Here is a 13,140-nt window from a genome sequence, read left to right on the forward strand (position 1 = left end):
GTGTTGGCGTGAAAAGACTTGTTTATTTATTAATATAAGATTAGATTAAGAAACAACAGTGTAGTAGGAGAATTAAGTGGAGGAAGAGGGCTGAATAGCTTGGATTACACGGAAGACCAATAAAATTCCAGACAAGGAATTTGCACCATCTACGTTGGGCCACCGGCGCTCGCTTGAATATCTAAGGGTGCCTCGCCTTAGGCTCCCTTTCGCGCAGGTCTGAACAGCCAGGGCAAGTAAGTAGACTTGGCGGGCCTCCGTGCCCCATGTGGAAATTCAGCCTGAAATTAGAGTAAAGAGCAGAGGGAGGGAAAAGGAGAGAGAGAGACACGGGGAGAGCCAGATTCCCATGAAACCAGGCCGAGAGACTAGTCCGAGAAACTGGTCCAATCCTTTATTGTTCAGAAGGCCTTTTATACTTTTGATAAAACATGGAGATCAATGGGTAACACAAAATTATGTAGCGTTCGCATCCCAGACTCTTTCTGTATATCATTTTGTATACAAAAGGTCTCAGGTGATTTACATTATCTTCTGGCCAAGAGGCTTGTTAACACTTTTTGGCTCTCTTTCTTAATGAATGTTAATTTCATTTCCCCTGAAGTGTTTTTCTTTAATCTGCATCTCCTTAAAGCATTAAAGTTACATCTCTATAGAACAAAGGTGCAGTGGGTTATAACAAAGAAGGTACTTAACTCAAAGATCTAATGTTGCTAATACCAGGTCTACTACCTGTTTTTCTATATACCAACTATATCTAAAAACAAAGGATATGAAAATTTGGCAGCAAGCATTGACTCAACAAATGAAACTTTTAATCAGTCCTATTCTAAAGATTTTGACTCCTGGGAAGCCCCTACATTCCTAGGATGTTCTAAGCTTCCTGTGCCTCCTGCGGTCAGGAGGCCTCAAACAATCACACGGGCAGCTGTACGAGTCCTGCAGGCAGGCTAGAAAGCCGTCAGAGGGGTTTTTGGATTGAAACACTCTTTCAAATGCAGAAGACTAAAGCCCTGAATTGACTTTTTCCAGAGAATGTCAGAAGAGTGGAAAAGCAGAGCACAAAAACCGGCAGATTTTTGTTGGGGTACATGCTTAGGAATTTCCAGAGGGGCCCCTGAAGTCTGAGCACGCCTTGCGTATGTCAGCTTCCTTCCTCATGACCTTGTCACGGGCGGGATTCCTCACACTGGCTTCCGGCACACACCCTTCCACATGCCAGCCCTGGGGACACAGCTGAGCCTGCGTCAGCCCCCACTGCTGGGCAGAGCTGCCTCCAAAACCTCGTCCACCAGCACCAAGGCCCCCCAGACCAGCTCTGGGGGCAATATCCCACTGAGGACATCAGGACATCATTGTGAGAGTGTGTGTGTGTGAGACTGTGTGTGTGAAAGAGTGTGTGTGTGTGTGTGAGAGAGTATATGCGTGTGTGTGTGCACATGTACTAAGTTGCTTTAGTCATGTCTGACTCTGTGCAACCCTTAGCCTGCCAGGCTCCTCTGTCCATGGGACTCTCTAGGCTGGAATACTGGAGTGGGTTGCCATGTGCTCCTCCAGGGGATCTTCCCATGCCTCTTGTCTCCTGCATGAGCAGGCAGGTTTTTACCACTAGCGTCATCTAGAAAGCAGTAAGTGAAGTCTGAAGACACTGTTTTGAAGAGGGAGTTATACTGGGATAAGTCCATCTTTCCCATGAAGAGCCTGAGGCTCCCAGTGGCCACCAGGACTCACTAGGATTAGGGCATAGGCCAGGAGTGACCGCCTGAGGCTACCTCCCTCTTCACTGAATGTCTACAGTCAGTGCAGCATCTTCCAGAGTGCCACACAGCCAAAGGGCACTGGACACAGAAGGGTCCAGTCCTATTGGACTTCCACTCCACAGGGAGCCCTGTTGCCCTCCCTCCCTGATCACCACACACTAGCCATTTAAAGATTCAACAGTAATCCACTGAGACCACAAAGTAATTTTTAGTTCTTTCTTGTAACACTGGTGGATAGAAACATTAACAGAGAAGAGCATTATTTTAAAATTTCGAATGTCTTTGTGGATTGAACTGTACTGTTTAAACAAAGAGATATCTCCTGCTTGTTGTCTCTAGATGTATGAAGTAATGTAATGTATAATGCAATGTAATATCTTATATTGAATCAATCCTGAAACATTAATATCAAGATGAAAGAAAGCAAAACCACTTGCCGAAAATGAGTTACGTATTTTAAAAATAAATACACACATAGTTCCACAATAGTTTGAGGAAAATAGGAAACTCACCGACACAGAAGTTTTACTGGTACATTAGGATTTTTACGACAAGTGTCATGATGGAAGCCACAGGTAATACACTTCAAATTTCAGAATGGAGTTGTCCAGGGAAAAACGCCAGGACTTGATGGACAAAAAGGTGGACAAAGCCCCCTTGATGGGGTCTGGTTCACAGGGGTATATGTAGGCTTCCTGGACTGGTCATGAACATCCTCTTGCCAGGAGCTCCCTGCTAGACTCACAGGAAACATGGGTTGGGGAATGGAGCTCCCGGGCGACGTCAGCCTGGCACATGGCGAGGCGGGGGTCTGAGGAGAAGGAGGCAGCACCCTTGCACGGGGGTTGGGAAGCAAGTAGTCCTTTCCAAATTTCCTTAGGGCTCAACAGACGTCTGAGGAACCACTTCTAGAAGTTCAAGTTTCATCACAGGGCTTTTCTTTGTCTTATGTCTTCAATCTCTTCTCTGTAGATGATGAAGTCTCATCCAGCTCCCTCTCAAATTCTCATGAGGTTTTGGTTCCACAGACAGAGTTCTGTGTGAAGAAGAAATGGTTCCTGCCAGCGTTTTGTTTTGTTTTGTTTTTTGAGACATTTGTTTTCCGTAGGTCTTAAAAAAATTATTTATTGATTTTGGCTGTGCTGGGTCTTTGCCGCTGAACGGGCTTCTCTTTAGTTGTGGTGAGCAGGGGCCACTCTCTAGCTTTGGTGCCCAGGCTTCTCATTGTAGGGGCTTCTCTTGTTGTGGGGCACAGGCTCTAGGGCACGTGGCCTCAGTAGCTGTTGCTCCCGGGCTCTAGAGAACAGGCTCAGTTGTGGTGCACAGGCTTAGTTGCTCCTCTGAACGTGGGATCTTCCTGGATCAGGGATCAAACTAGTGTCTCCTGCATTGGCAGGTGGATTCTTCACCACTGAGCCACCAGGAAAGCCCTTCTATAGGCCCTTAGCTCATTATTCTCACCCTTTATCAGGTCATCTCCTTCAGAACTCCCCACTTGTTGCCACTAAAGACCATCTTCTACAACAGGTCAGTCTGAGATGCTCTTCTTGTTTCTGTTGACAAAGCTCAGTCACTTCATTTCCTCCCTCCGTAGGATGTTGATCAGCCCATTTGATTGAGGATATTTCAGTCTGGACAGTTTCATGTTGATCTGTCAGGTGGGCATTTTCATCTCTTTTTCAGCCGTGTGGGTGTAGGATGAATTATTCCTGCTATTTTGAATATCTGAATATACATGTGACTTTGGAGCATCCTGCTGTGTCAACCTGGATCCTTCCAGGTGAGCAACATCCTCTCCATCCTCTGTCTCCAGGTTATCACTTACATCCACTTCCTCCAGGGAAGTGGTCAGGATTTTGATCCTGAGTCAGCATCCTGCAGGGACATGCCTGGACTCTACACTCAGGCCCGAGAGCTCACAGTGGTGACTCTGACCCAGTTGCCAACAGTAGTTTTAATTGTGGTTTAGCCTCTTCCACTTTGTATGATGTTATTGGTTCCATCTCCCAGAGGCTGGATCTTTTGTTGTAGTTGCAGGAACAGAATCAACTGTTCTCGGTCTGAATATTGAGGATTTTCCCCCTCTGCCCGTGTTTTACTACAATGCATATGATGTTCCTTATCGTAGAGTTAAAGGTATCCAGGTCCCAAGGTACTTCTGCACTCACATCCTCTTCCCTCACAGAAGGGAAACATCAAACATTTTGCTACAATCGCTCATGCTGAAGGGCTACTGGCAGATTCCTTGTCTCTGTGTAGAGAAAGTCAATCTTTGACCGCCTGGAAAATTCTGCCTAAAATGAAGTGAGCTGTGAACACCTGAGCTGTCATGGCGCACTCCATCATCTCCCAGTGACATCCAGGTACAGCAAGACTGTGTGTCTCACTGTTGGTGGGTTCTGCCAGAAAACTCTTTAGCATTTGCCACAGTTGCTACAATTACAACCCCCTGCCAGGATGTGGTTCCTCTAGGGTGGCTCCTGAAGCAGAGGCCCCTACAGCTGCTCCCATGGCCTGCTGGACCACTGCACACTGTGGGGATAACTGAGCTGGTTTCTGCCCAGTGTCACTCCTAGGACAGGTAACTGGCTCGGACCATGCCTACAGAGGGCTGATGAGCAGCATCACAGCAATAAAGAAAATGCACACGCCTTCCACCCCACCTCTGGCGTTTCCTTTCCTTGACTTAGACTGTTCCCTCTGCAGCCCCAGCAGGTCCATCCAACCCTCTGGGCCTGCTGTACTCTCAGCCTGGGAAGATCCTCCTCCCGTTGCCAGTGTGGGGTCACACCCTTCCTTTAACAACTGTGTTCACCTGCCCGTGTGTTCAGTGCCCAGGGCAGGGCCTGACCAGGATGAAGAGCCCAGAGCTCTGGGCATGTTTGTGAGAGAAATACATGAATAAGCATTTGAATGAATGGAAGGAGGAGACAGCCATCCTATGCCAACTCTGGAGATTCATACATCATGTTCTGCTGACTCCTCAGGCAGTTAAAACTGGTCGACATAGAATGGAGAGTGATGTAATTAAAAATCTCGAACAAATGCTAATAACAGATGACCATGTAAGACGGGGCATCTGAGGTGGCACTAGTGGTAAAGTATCCACCTGCCAAAGTGGAAGATGCTTTGATCAAGTAGGGTTTGATCAAGGGTCAGGAAGATCCTCTGGATTAAGAAATGACACCACACTCCAGGATTCTTGCCTGGAGAATCCCATGGGCAGAGGAGTCTGGTGGGCTACAGTCCATGGGGCTGCAAAGAGTCAGACATGACTGAGCACATATAACATTAATAAAAATTCACCATGTTGGACTATAAAAGATCCTCAACTTGAAAAAAGTTAAACAGCATAATGAAGATCATTTCCTATAATTCCACTTCAGGATAATTAAAAACAAAGTGTAAAGCAAAGAAAACAACTGCTTGGAAATGTCAGAACTCTACTAAATAATGTTTTAGAATCTTAAAATAAACAATATTGCACAGTACTTTAAAAATACTAACAACGGATACACTAACGATATGTAGAATAGACATTGATTCAGTGAAGAAAATTCAAGGGCTCCCCTGGTGGTTAAGAATTTGCCTTCCAATGCAGGGGGTGCAGGTTCCATTTGTGGTTGGGGAACTAAGATTCCACAGGCTGCAGGAAAACTAAGCCTGCGCACCACAAGTAGGGAAGCCCGCTGGCCACAGTGAAGACCCAGCACAGCCAATTAACTAAAGGGCTTCCCTGGTGGCTCAGATGGTAAAGCATCTGCCTGCAATGCAGGAGACCTGAGCACCACAAGCAGAGAAGCTCACCTACCACATCAAAGACCCAGCATAACCAAAATAAAAGCAAAACAGAATAGAGAAAAGAAAATCCATACCATTTATTACTTAATACCTAGTATAAGCCTGTCACAAGGAAACAAACAATAATGAAGCTTAAAAAATTAGCAACTGAAAAGGAAATACAAAGAAAGCAGAGCAGTAAAGAAGTTTTAGCATAACGGGTTTTAGTGTTCTGAAAATCAGAACACTTGATACAAAAATATAAGAGCTGCTTCAGTTCAGTTCACTTCAGTTGCTCAGTCGTGTTCGACTCTTTGCAACCCCATGAATCACAGCATGCCAGGCCTCCCTGTCCATCACCAACTCCCGGAGTTCACCCAGATTCATGTCCATCGAGTCAGTGATGCCATCCAGCCATCTCATCCTCTGTCGTCCCCTTCTCCTCCTGCCCCCAATCCCTCCCAGCATCAGGGTCTTTTCCAATGAGTCAACTCTTCGCATGAGGTGGCCAGATTACTGGAGTTTCAGCTTTAGCATCATTCCCTCCAAAAAAATCCCAGAGCTGATCTCCTTCAGAGCTGACTGGTTGGATCTCCTTGCAGTCCAAGGGACTCTCAAGAGTCTTCTCCAACACCACAGTTCAAAAGCATCAATTCTTCAGCACTCAGTCTTCTTCAGAGTGCTTACAGAGTGACTATTTTCATTTTCTCTGAGGATGTCCAATGAACTCCATGGACTCTTGTTGAAGCTTCCCTCAAAAACAGCTTAAAATCCTATTGGAAAGTAGATGCTCCTATACTAGTGGACATAATAAAAGAAACAGACTCACAGATAGAACAGACTGCGGTTACTAGTGAGGAAAGGGAAGGGAGGGAGCAGTAATATGAGGGTGTGGGGAAGAGGCACAAACTACGATGTATCAAATAAGCTACAAGGACGTGTTGTACAACCCTGGGGATATAGCCAATTTTTATAACTATAAATGAAGTATAACCTTGAAAAGCTGCACATCACTATATAGTACATCAACCATACTTCAATAAAAAAACAAATATGATGATCTTACGAATGCCTTTGTGCAACCATTACTCTTAGTGAAGTAGTAATGCACAAGATTCCAGTCACATGTAGCTTCATGACCACTAACTGTTATTTGAGATGGTTCTGGGCAATGAAGTCTTTGTCTCCCATCTTCCACTGAATCCACACCTTTTGTTCTATCTAAAATCTCCCTTTCTTGCGGTGTGTGCTTCATTCCATCATGTCTGAAAATGACAGAACAAGGAAAGCAACCGAAGCCCCTGTACCTGGAGGTGACTGAGAGGTGCGGAAGTCAAGTGTTCTCAAGGCTCGACCCCTCGATTTTCTGAGACGGCCTTTCCTTAGTGAAAGGTCAGGGCGAGGTCAGGATGAAGGTCAGGGCAAGGTCAGGCATGCCTGGGCATGCCCGGGCATGTCGGGACATGCCCCAGCAGAGGGCGCTGCAGACACACCCCGGAGACGGGCCGGCAACCAAGCCGACCAATCAGGAGCCGACACGAAGCCCTCGCCGTCCAATCAGGAACCGACACGGAGCCCTTGGAAACCAATCACCGCTGAGCCCGCATTTTCTTCCTTATATGGGAGGCCCAGCCTGGGCTATAAAACCCCTTCCCCACCCCTCACACCTCGCAGACTCCTTCCCCCCCCCCCCCCCCCCCCCCCCCCCCCCCCGCAGACTCCTTTTCCCCCCCGCAGACTCCCTTTGCTTCACAGACCCCCCCTCGCTCCCTTGCTTACCCGCCCCCGGGAGTTCTGCCTGAGAGCGACCGCCCAATAAAAGGCCCTGTTCAACGGTCCATAGGGGTGGCTCCTTCTTCCCGCGGCGTTTCTTACACTTAGTACCTGAGCAAGTTTTACCTTGATAATGATGGAGAGGGGCAAATTCCCATCTTTTATGTCTTCTCTTGAGACACCAAGATCCTTTGATCTTTGCATCAAATAAGGAGCATCTATTTAGTGTAAGCTTGTTATTCTGTGAACACCCACTGGGGTATGCATTCAGAGAAACTAATATTTAGGGGCTTTGGTTTTTCATTTTCCTAAAATTGTTCTTGAGGCAGCTGTGGTGTAAACCACGGTGTACCACAATGGGCATTAGAGGACTCTTAGTTCAAATACCAGTTCAGTTCAGTTCAGTAGCTCAGTCATGTCTGACTCTTTGTGACCCCATGGATTGCAGCACGCCAGGCCTCCCTGTCCATCACCAACTCCTGGAGATTACTCAGACTCATGTCCATTGAGTTGGTGATGCCCTCCAACCATCTCATTCTCTGTCATCCCCTTCTCCTGCCCTCAATCTTTCCCAACATCAGGGTCTTTTCCAGTGAGTCAGTTTTTCACATCAGGTATTGGAGTACCAAAGTACTGGAGTTTCAGCCTCAACATCAGTCCTTCCAACAAACATTCAGGACTGATTTCCTTTAGGATGGACTGGTTGGATCTCCTTGCAGTCCAAGGGACTCTCAAGAGTCTTCTCCAACACCACAGTTCAAAATCATCCATTCTTCAGTGCTCAGCTTTCTTTATAGTCCAGCTCTCACATCCATACATGACTATAGGAAAAACCATAGCTTTGACTAGACGGACCTTTGTTGGCAAAGTGAGGTCTCTACTTTTTAATATGCTGTCTAGGTTGGTCACAGCTTTTCTTCCAAGGAGTAACTGTCTTTTAATTTCATGGCTTCAGTCACTATCTGCAGTGATTTTGGAGCCCAAGAAAATAAAGATTAAAAGATTAAAATTGGTTCAAATAATAGCTTTGTCATTTATTAGCTGTGGGACACTGGACACATCTAGTGTTCTCTATGAATAATTTCCCTTTCCCCATTTGAAAAAGAAAAATTAAAATTTTTTCCTTCTAGTGATATTTTTGAGGGGAGGAGGAAGATAATTTAATGGTAAAATGTGTAAAGTTACTTTTATCTAAGAACTTGATACATTTTTAGACCTTCAAGATGCATGAGTTATATTACCTGGTTTATGTTTAAGAAGCTCTAATGTTAGTATGGCACCGTAAAATATTTCAAAAGGCTTTCATTTTCAAGGACAAATATATTAGTATTTGATAAAGCATTAAAGGATAAGCATCTTGTAATATACAACGTTTGCACTCAAAGTCATAAGTTCTCAACTGGTTACTAATCAGAGAATCCAGACTGTTGAGCAACTTTTCGATTAAATCATTTATTAGTTCACTAGTCATCAACCTCCTGGTGTGTTTAAAGAAAACTCACCAGGTTGTTCCACCCCTGACTTGTTAAACTGGAATGCTCAGATGGGTCATTAAAAAAAAAACAAAAAAAAACGGCAAGAGCAAAACAAACAGCACCATATTTTAATCTTTATCTCAGGGCTAAAGTCCTTTCAAAAGAGAGATTAAAGAAGACCTAACTGACTGTTCACTTTCTGAGTTAGAGGCCCAAGTTGAATTAGCAGGGACTGTTATAAAAGCTTTAGGTTTCACGCTCACAGTCGTCTGAGTGAGACGAGAAGGCGCCAATGGATCTGGCTGTGGTCCTCGTGCTCTGCCTCTCCTGCCTGCTTCTCCTCTCACTCTGGAAACAGAGCTCTGGGAAAGGGAAGCTCCCGCCAGGCCCCACTCCTCTCCCGATTCTTGGAAATATCCTACAGCTCGATGTTAAGAACATTGGCAAATCCTTAAGCAATGTAAGTAGGTTTTATTTTCCTCCAGGGACTTGCAAAGGGTAAGTAAGTGAACATCTGCTTTAAAAAATATATATTAAAGTATATTACAATATTTTAAAATTACTAAACTATGTCATTTTAAAGCAAATATTCCTGTGGAATATTACTTTTTGTCTGTCATTATCAAGAAGAGTGGAAAGCATTTCTTGAGTAGAGAAACATTTAGGTCTCTGTATAACTGAACCAAAATGATAATGTGGCAAAAGATTGGAGTATTTCTTTTCTTCTTTGTTTCACCACATTTGCTATGATTTTTGGCTGAAGATAAATGATAAGGGAAGTGTTTTGTGATTAGGGATGTCATTCAAGAAGTCATCACTTATATAAACTGCATGTTTTGCTCAGAATAACCATGACAATTTAACTTCAGTGAAGAAGTGAACTATGCCTGATGTTAAGGAAATAGCTTGGGATCAGGACAAGTATGAGTGAATGAAAGAAAAAAGTCATTATTCAGAGCCAGCTGGGTGGTAACAAAATCCTTTTGGATTCTGCACAAAGCTGCTGTCTGCAAGACATGAGGCCAGATGAAAGCAATTGCTCTTCCATGAGCTGCTGCGTGTCCTGGCACTGACTCTGTGATGCTTGCTTGCTTCCTGTCAGTAATAGCAGCGGATCTGAATCTGGGCTGGGGATTTGAATCACTGAGGGTGGCTTCTTAAAATGTAATTTCTAGTATTTATTACTGCTGAGTCAGAATTCCCATGGGATGAGCTTTACAAGTGATCTGGAAGCAGTCAGTTGTACGTTGGTTCTGAGGTAGGCATAGGGGTTACCGATAAATGGCTTAGGCACTAGAGGTTGACTAAGCCACGTTGAAATTTGGTCTTCTCTTTAGTAAAAATTTCTCCAAAGAAAACATGCAGATGGCCACATGAAAAGATGCTCAACATCACCATTAGAGAAATGCAAATCAAAACTACAGTGAGATATCACCTCACACTGGTCCAAATGGCCTAAATAATAAAAAGTCTACAAATAACAAATGTTGGAGAGGATGTACAGAAAAGAGAACATTCCTACACTGTTGGTAGAAATGTAAACTAGTGCAGCCACTATGGAAAACAGTATGGAGGGTTCTCAGAAAGCTGAAAATAGAATAACCATATGATCCAGCAAATCACTCCTGGAGATACACCCAGAAAAACTATAGTTCAAAAAGATACATGCATCCCTATGTTCATAGAAGCACTATTCACAACAGCCCAAACATGGAAAAAACCTAAATGTCCATTGACAGAAGAATGGATAAAGACGATATGCCACATATATACAATGGAACACTGCTCAGCCATAAAAAAGAGGAAATGAAGGCCATCTGCTACAGCAAAAGCAGAGACATTACTTTGCCGACTAAGGTCCATCTAGTCAAGGCTATGGCTTTTCCGGTAGTCATGTATGGACGTGAGAGTTGGACTGTGAAGAAGGCTGAGCGCTGAAGAATTGAAGCATTTGAACTGTGGTGTTGGAGAAGACTCTTGAGAGTCCCTTGGACTGCAAGGAGATCCAACCAGTCCATTCTGAAGGAGATCAGCCCTGGGATTTCTTTGGAAGAAATGATGGTAAAGCTGAAACTCCAGTACTTTGGCCACCTCATGCGAAGAGTTGACTCATTGGAAAAGACTCTGATGCTGGGAGGGATTGGGGGCAGGAGGAGAAGGGGATGACAGAGGATGAGATGGCTGGATGGCATCACCAACTCAATGGACGTGAGTTCCACGAGTTGGTGATGGACAGGGAGGCCTGGCGTGCTTCAGTTCATGGGGTCGCAAAGAGTCGGACACGACTGAGTGACTGAACTGAACTGAACTACAGCAACATGGATGGGTCTAGAGATTATACTAAATAAAATAAGTCAGAAAGAGAAAGACAAATACCATATGATTTCACTTATATGTGGAATCTAAAATATGGCACAAACGAACCTATCTTTAAAACAGAAACAAGACTCACATAGACAGACTTGTTGCCAAGGGAGAGGGAGGAGGTAGGGGAGGGATGGACTGGGAGTTTAGGATTGGTAGATGCAAACTATTATACTTAGAATGGATATACAACAAGGTCCTACTGTGTAGTCCAAGGAACTACATCCTATCTCCTGGGATAATCCACAATATAAAAGAATATTTAAAAAATTATATATGTGTAAAACTAAGTCACTCTGCTGTACAGCAAAGATTGGTACAACACGGTAAAGCAATTATACTTCAATTAAAAAAAAGATATTTGGGTCTTCTATTAACTGTGAGACACCAGAAATAAATAGGAGAGTCTTTGAGCCTTAATCTTTTTATCTATAAAGCAAGGTAAATAAACGTAGCTCAGGGTATTGATATGATAATGAGTAATAATTTGAGTACCAATTGCTCAGGCCATGGCAAAATATCATGGTGATATATTTTGTCTTTTATAACATTTTAATGAAGTACAGTTGATTTACAATATTGCATTAGTTTCAGGTATACAGAAAACTATTGAATTATTTTTTTTTGCAGTTTATATTCCATTATACATTATTACAAAGTATTTTTAAATGAAAATAATGGTGGGCCTTTATTATTTTAAGAAAAACATCTGGACATACATACACATATTCCTAAAGGTTTTCATGGGGTTGGGACTGAGGTTTAGAACACACACATTTTACTGAAATTCCCCAGGTGGTTCTTGACGTCAATTACATCATAAATTTAAGATAAACTGTATATTGTTGATATTAACAATTTTAAAGTTATGACATTTATGAAGGACTACTGGCAAGACAATATGACTGTACTGCTACTCTTAGCTAAAGATACCCATTTACTAAGAAACAATAGGCTCAGCAACTGATCTCAAACAGAAAAACCGGACTCAGTCTGATATGGTACAACTTTGAATCTGTCAGTAAGTAGTACCATCTTCATAGAATACCTACTTCCAAAATGTTTGTTAGCACACTTTGAAATTACTCTGCCATCATTAAACATAAATTTTGAAATTATAGTCATCCATGACTTACTTCCAATGAATATTCATTGGAAGGACTAATGCTGAAGCTGAAACTTCAATACTTTGGCCACCTTGTGAAGAGCCAACTCATTGGAGAAGACCCTAATGCTGGGAAAGATTAAGAGCAGGAGGAGAAGGGGACACAGAGGATGAGGTGGTTGAATGGCATCACCAACTCAATGGACATGAGTTTGAGCAAACTTCAGGAGATAGTGATGAATAGGGAAGGCTGGCGTGCTGCAGTCCATGTGGTCACAAAGAGTCGGACATGATTAAGCAACTGAAAAACAGCAAATGACTTAGTTCAGGTAGGTCAGATGACTACCATTCTATTCTAGCTTTCTGAATTTGTAAGGAGGAAAAGGCTTGTAATGCACCTTTCTGTAGCATATCAAATAAATTTCAAATTGAAAACGTGATTTACTATGGTAATGCATGTGTTACTACTGCAAACCTTGTACAAAGCAAAACAGAGCCAAGATAGGTATGGAAAGAGCAAAACCTTCTGTTTTTGGCCCTCAAACTGAGTGAAGTTGTGAAATGCAGTGATGATCTCTGCATTTATAATAGATATCTGTATGTTCTAAGTATGTAAATAAAATAGCTGGTATGAAGCGACATTAAAGCTTGTTAACAAATGAATTCTTTCTAACTTTAACCCCAGAGGAAAGTCTGGGTAAACTATATAACATTTAAATCTGCTTTGGAATATAAGCAATACAGCTTATACTATATGAAAGTTTTGCTATTTTCCTGTTAGAATTTTGTAATTGACTCAAGTACTATTACATCTCCATTTCTGCATATGAAGATAGTGACTTGTTCCAAGTAATTCCCAGGTAGTAAAACACCTAGAATTTGA

At 43.2% G+C, this 13,140-nt stretch overlaps 1 protein-coding gene across 1 annotated transcript in view; it reads left to right on the top strand.

The window, feature by feature from the left end:
* The first annotated feature begins 9,080 nt into the window (after positions 1-9,080).
* Positions 9,081-13,140, top strand: part of LOC128068009 (cytochrome P450 2C18-like) — a 31,817-nt gene continuing 27,757 nt past the window's right edge. Inside the window, exon 1 of the mRNA XM_052661162.1 lies at positions 9,081-9,248. Coding sequence (XP_052517122.1) covers positions 9,081-9,248 — 168 coding nt within the window. The remainder of the gene's footprint in view (positions 9,249-13,140) is intronic.

The sequence above is a fragment of the Budorcas taxicolor genome, chromosome 23 (assembly GCF_023091745.1).
Source record: "Budorcas taxicolor isolate Tak-1 chromosome 23, Takin1.1, whole genome shotgun sequence".
Taxonomy (NCBI): Eukaryota; Metazoa; Chordata; class Mammalia; order Artiodactyla; family Bovidae; genus Budorcas; species Budorcas taxicolor.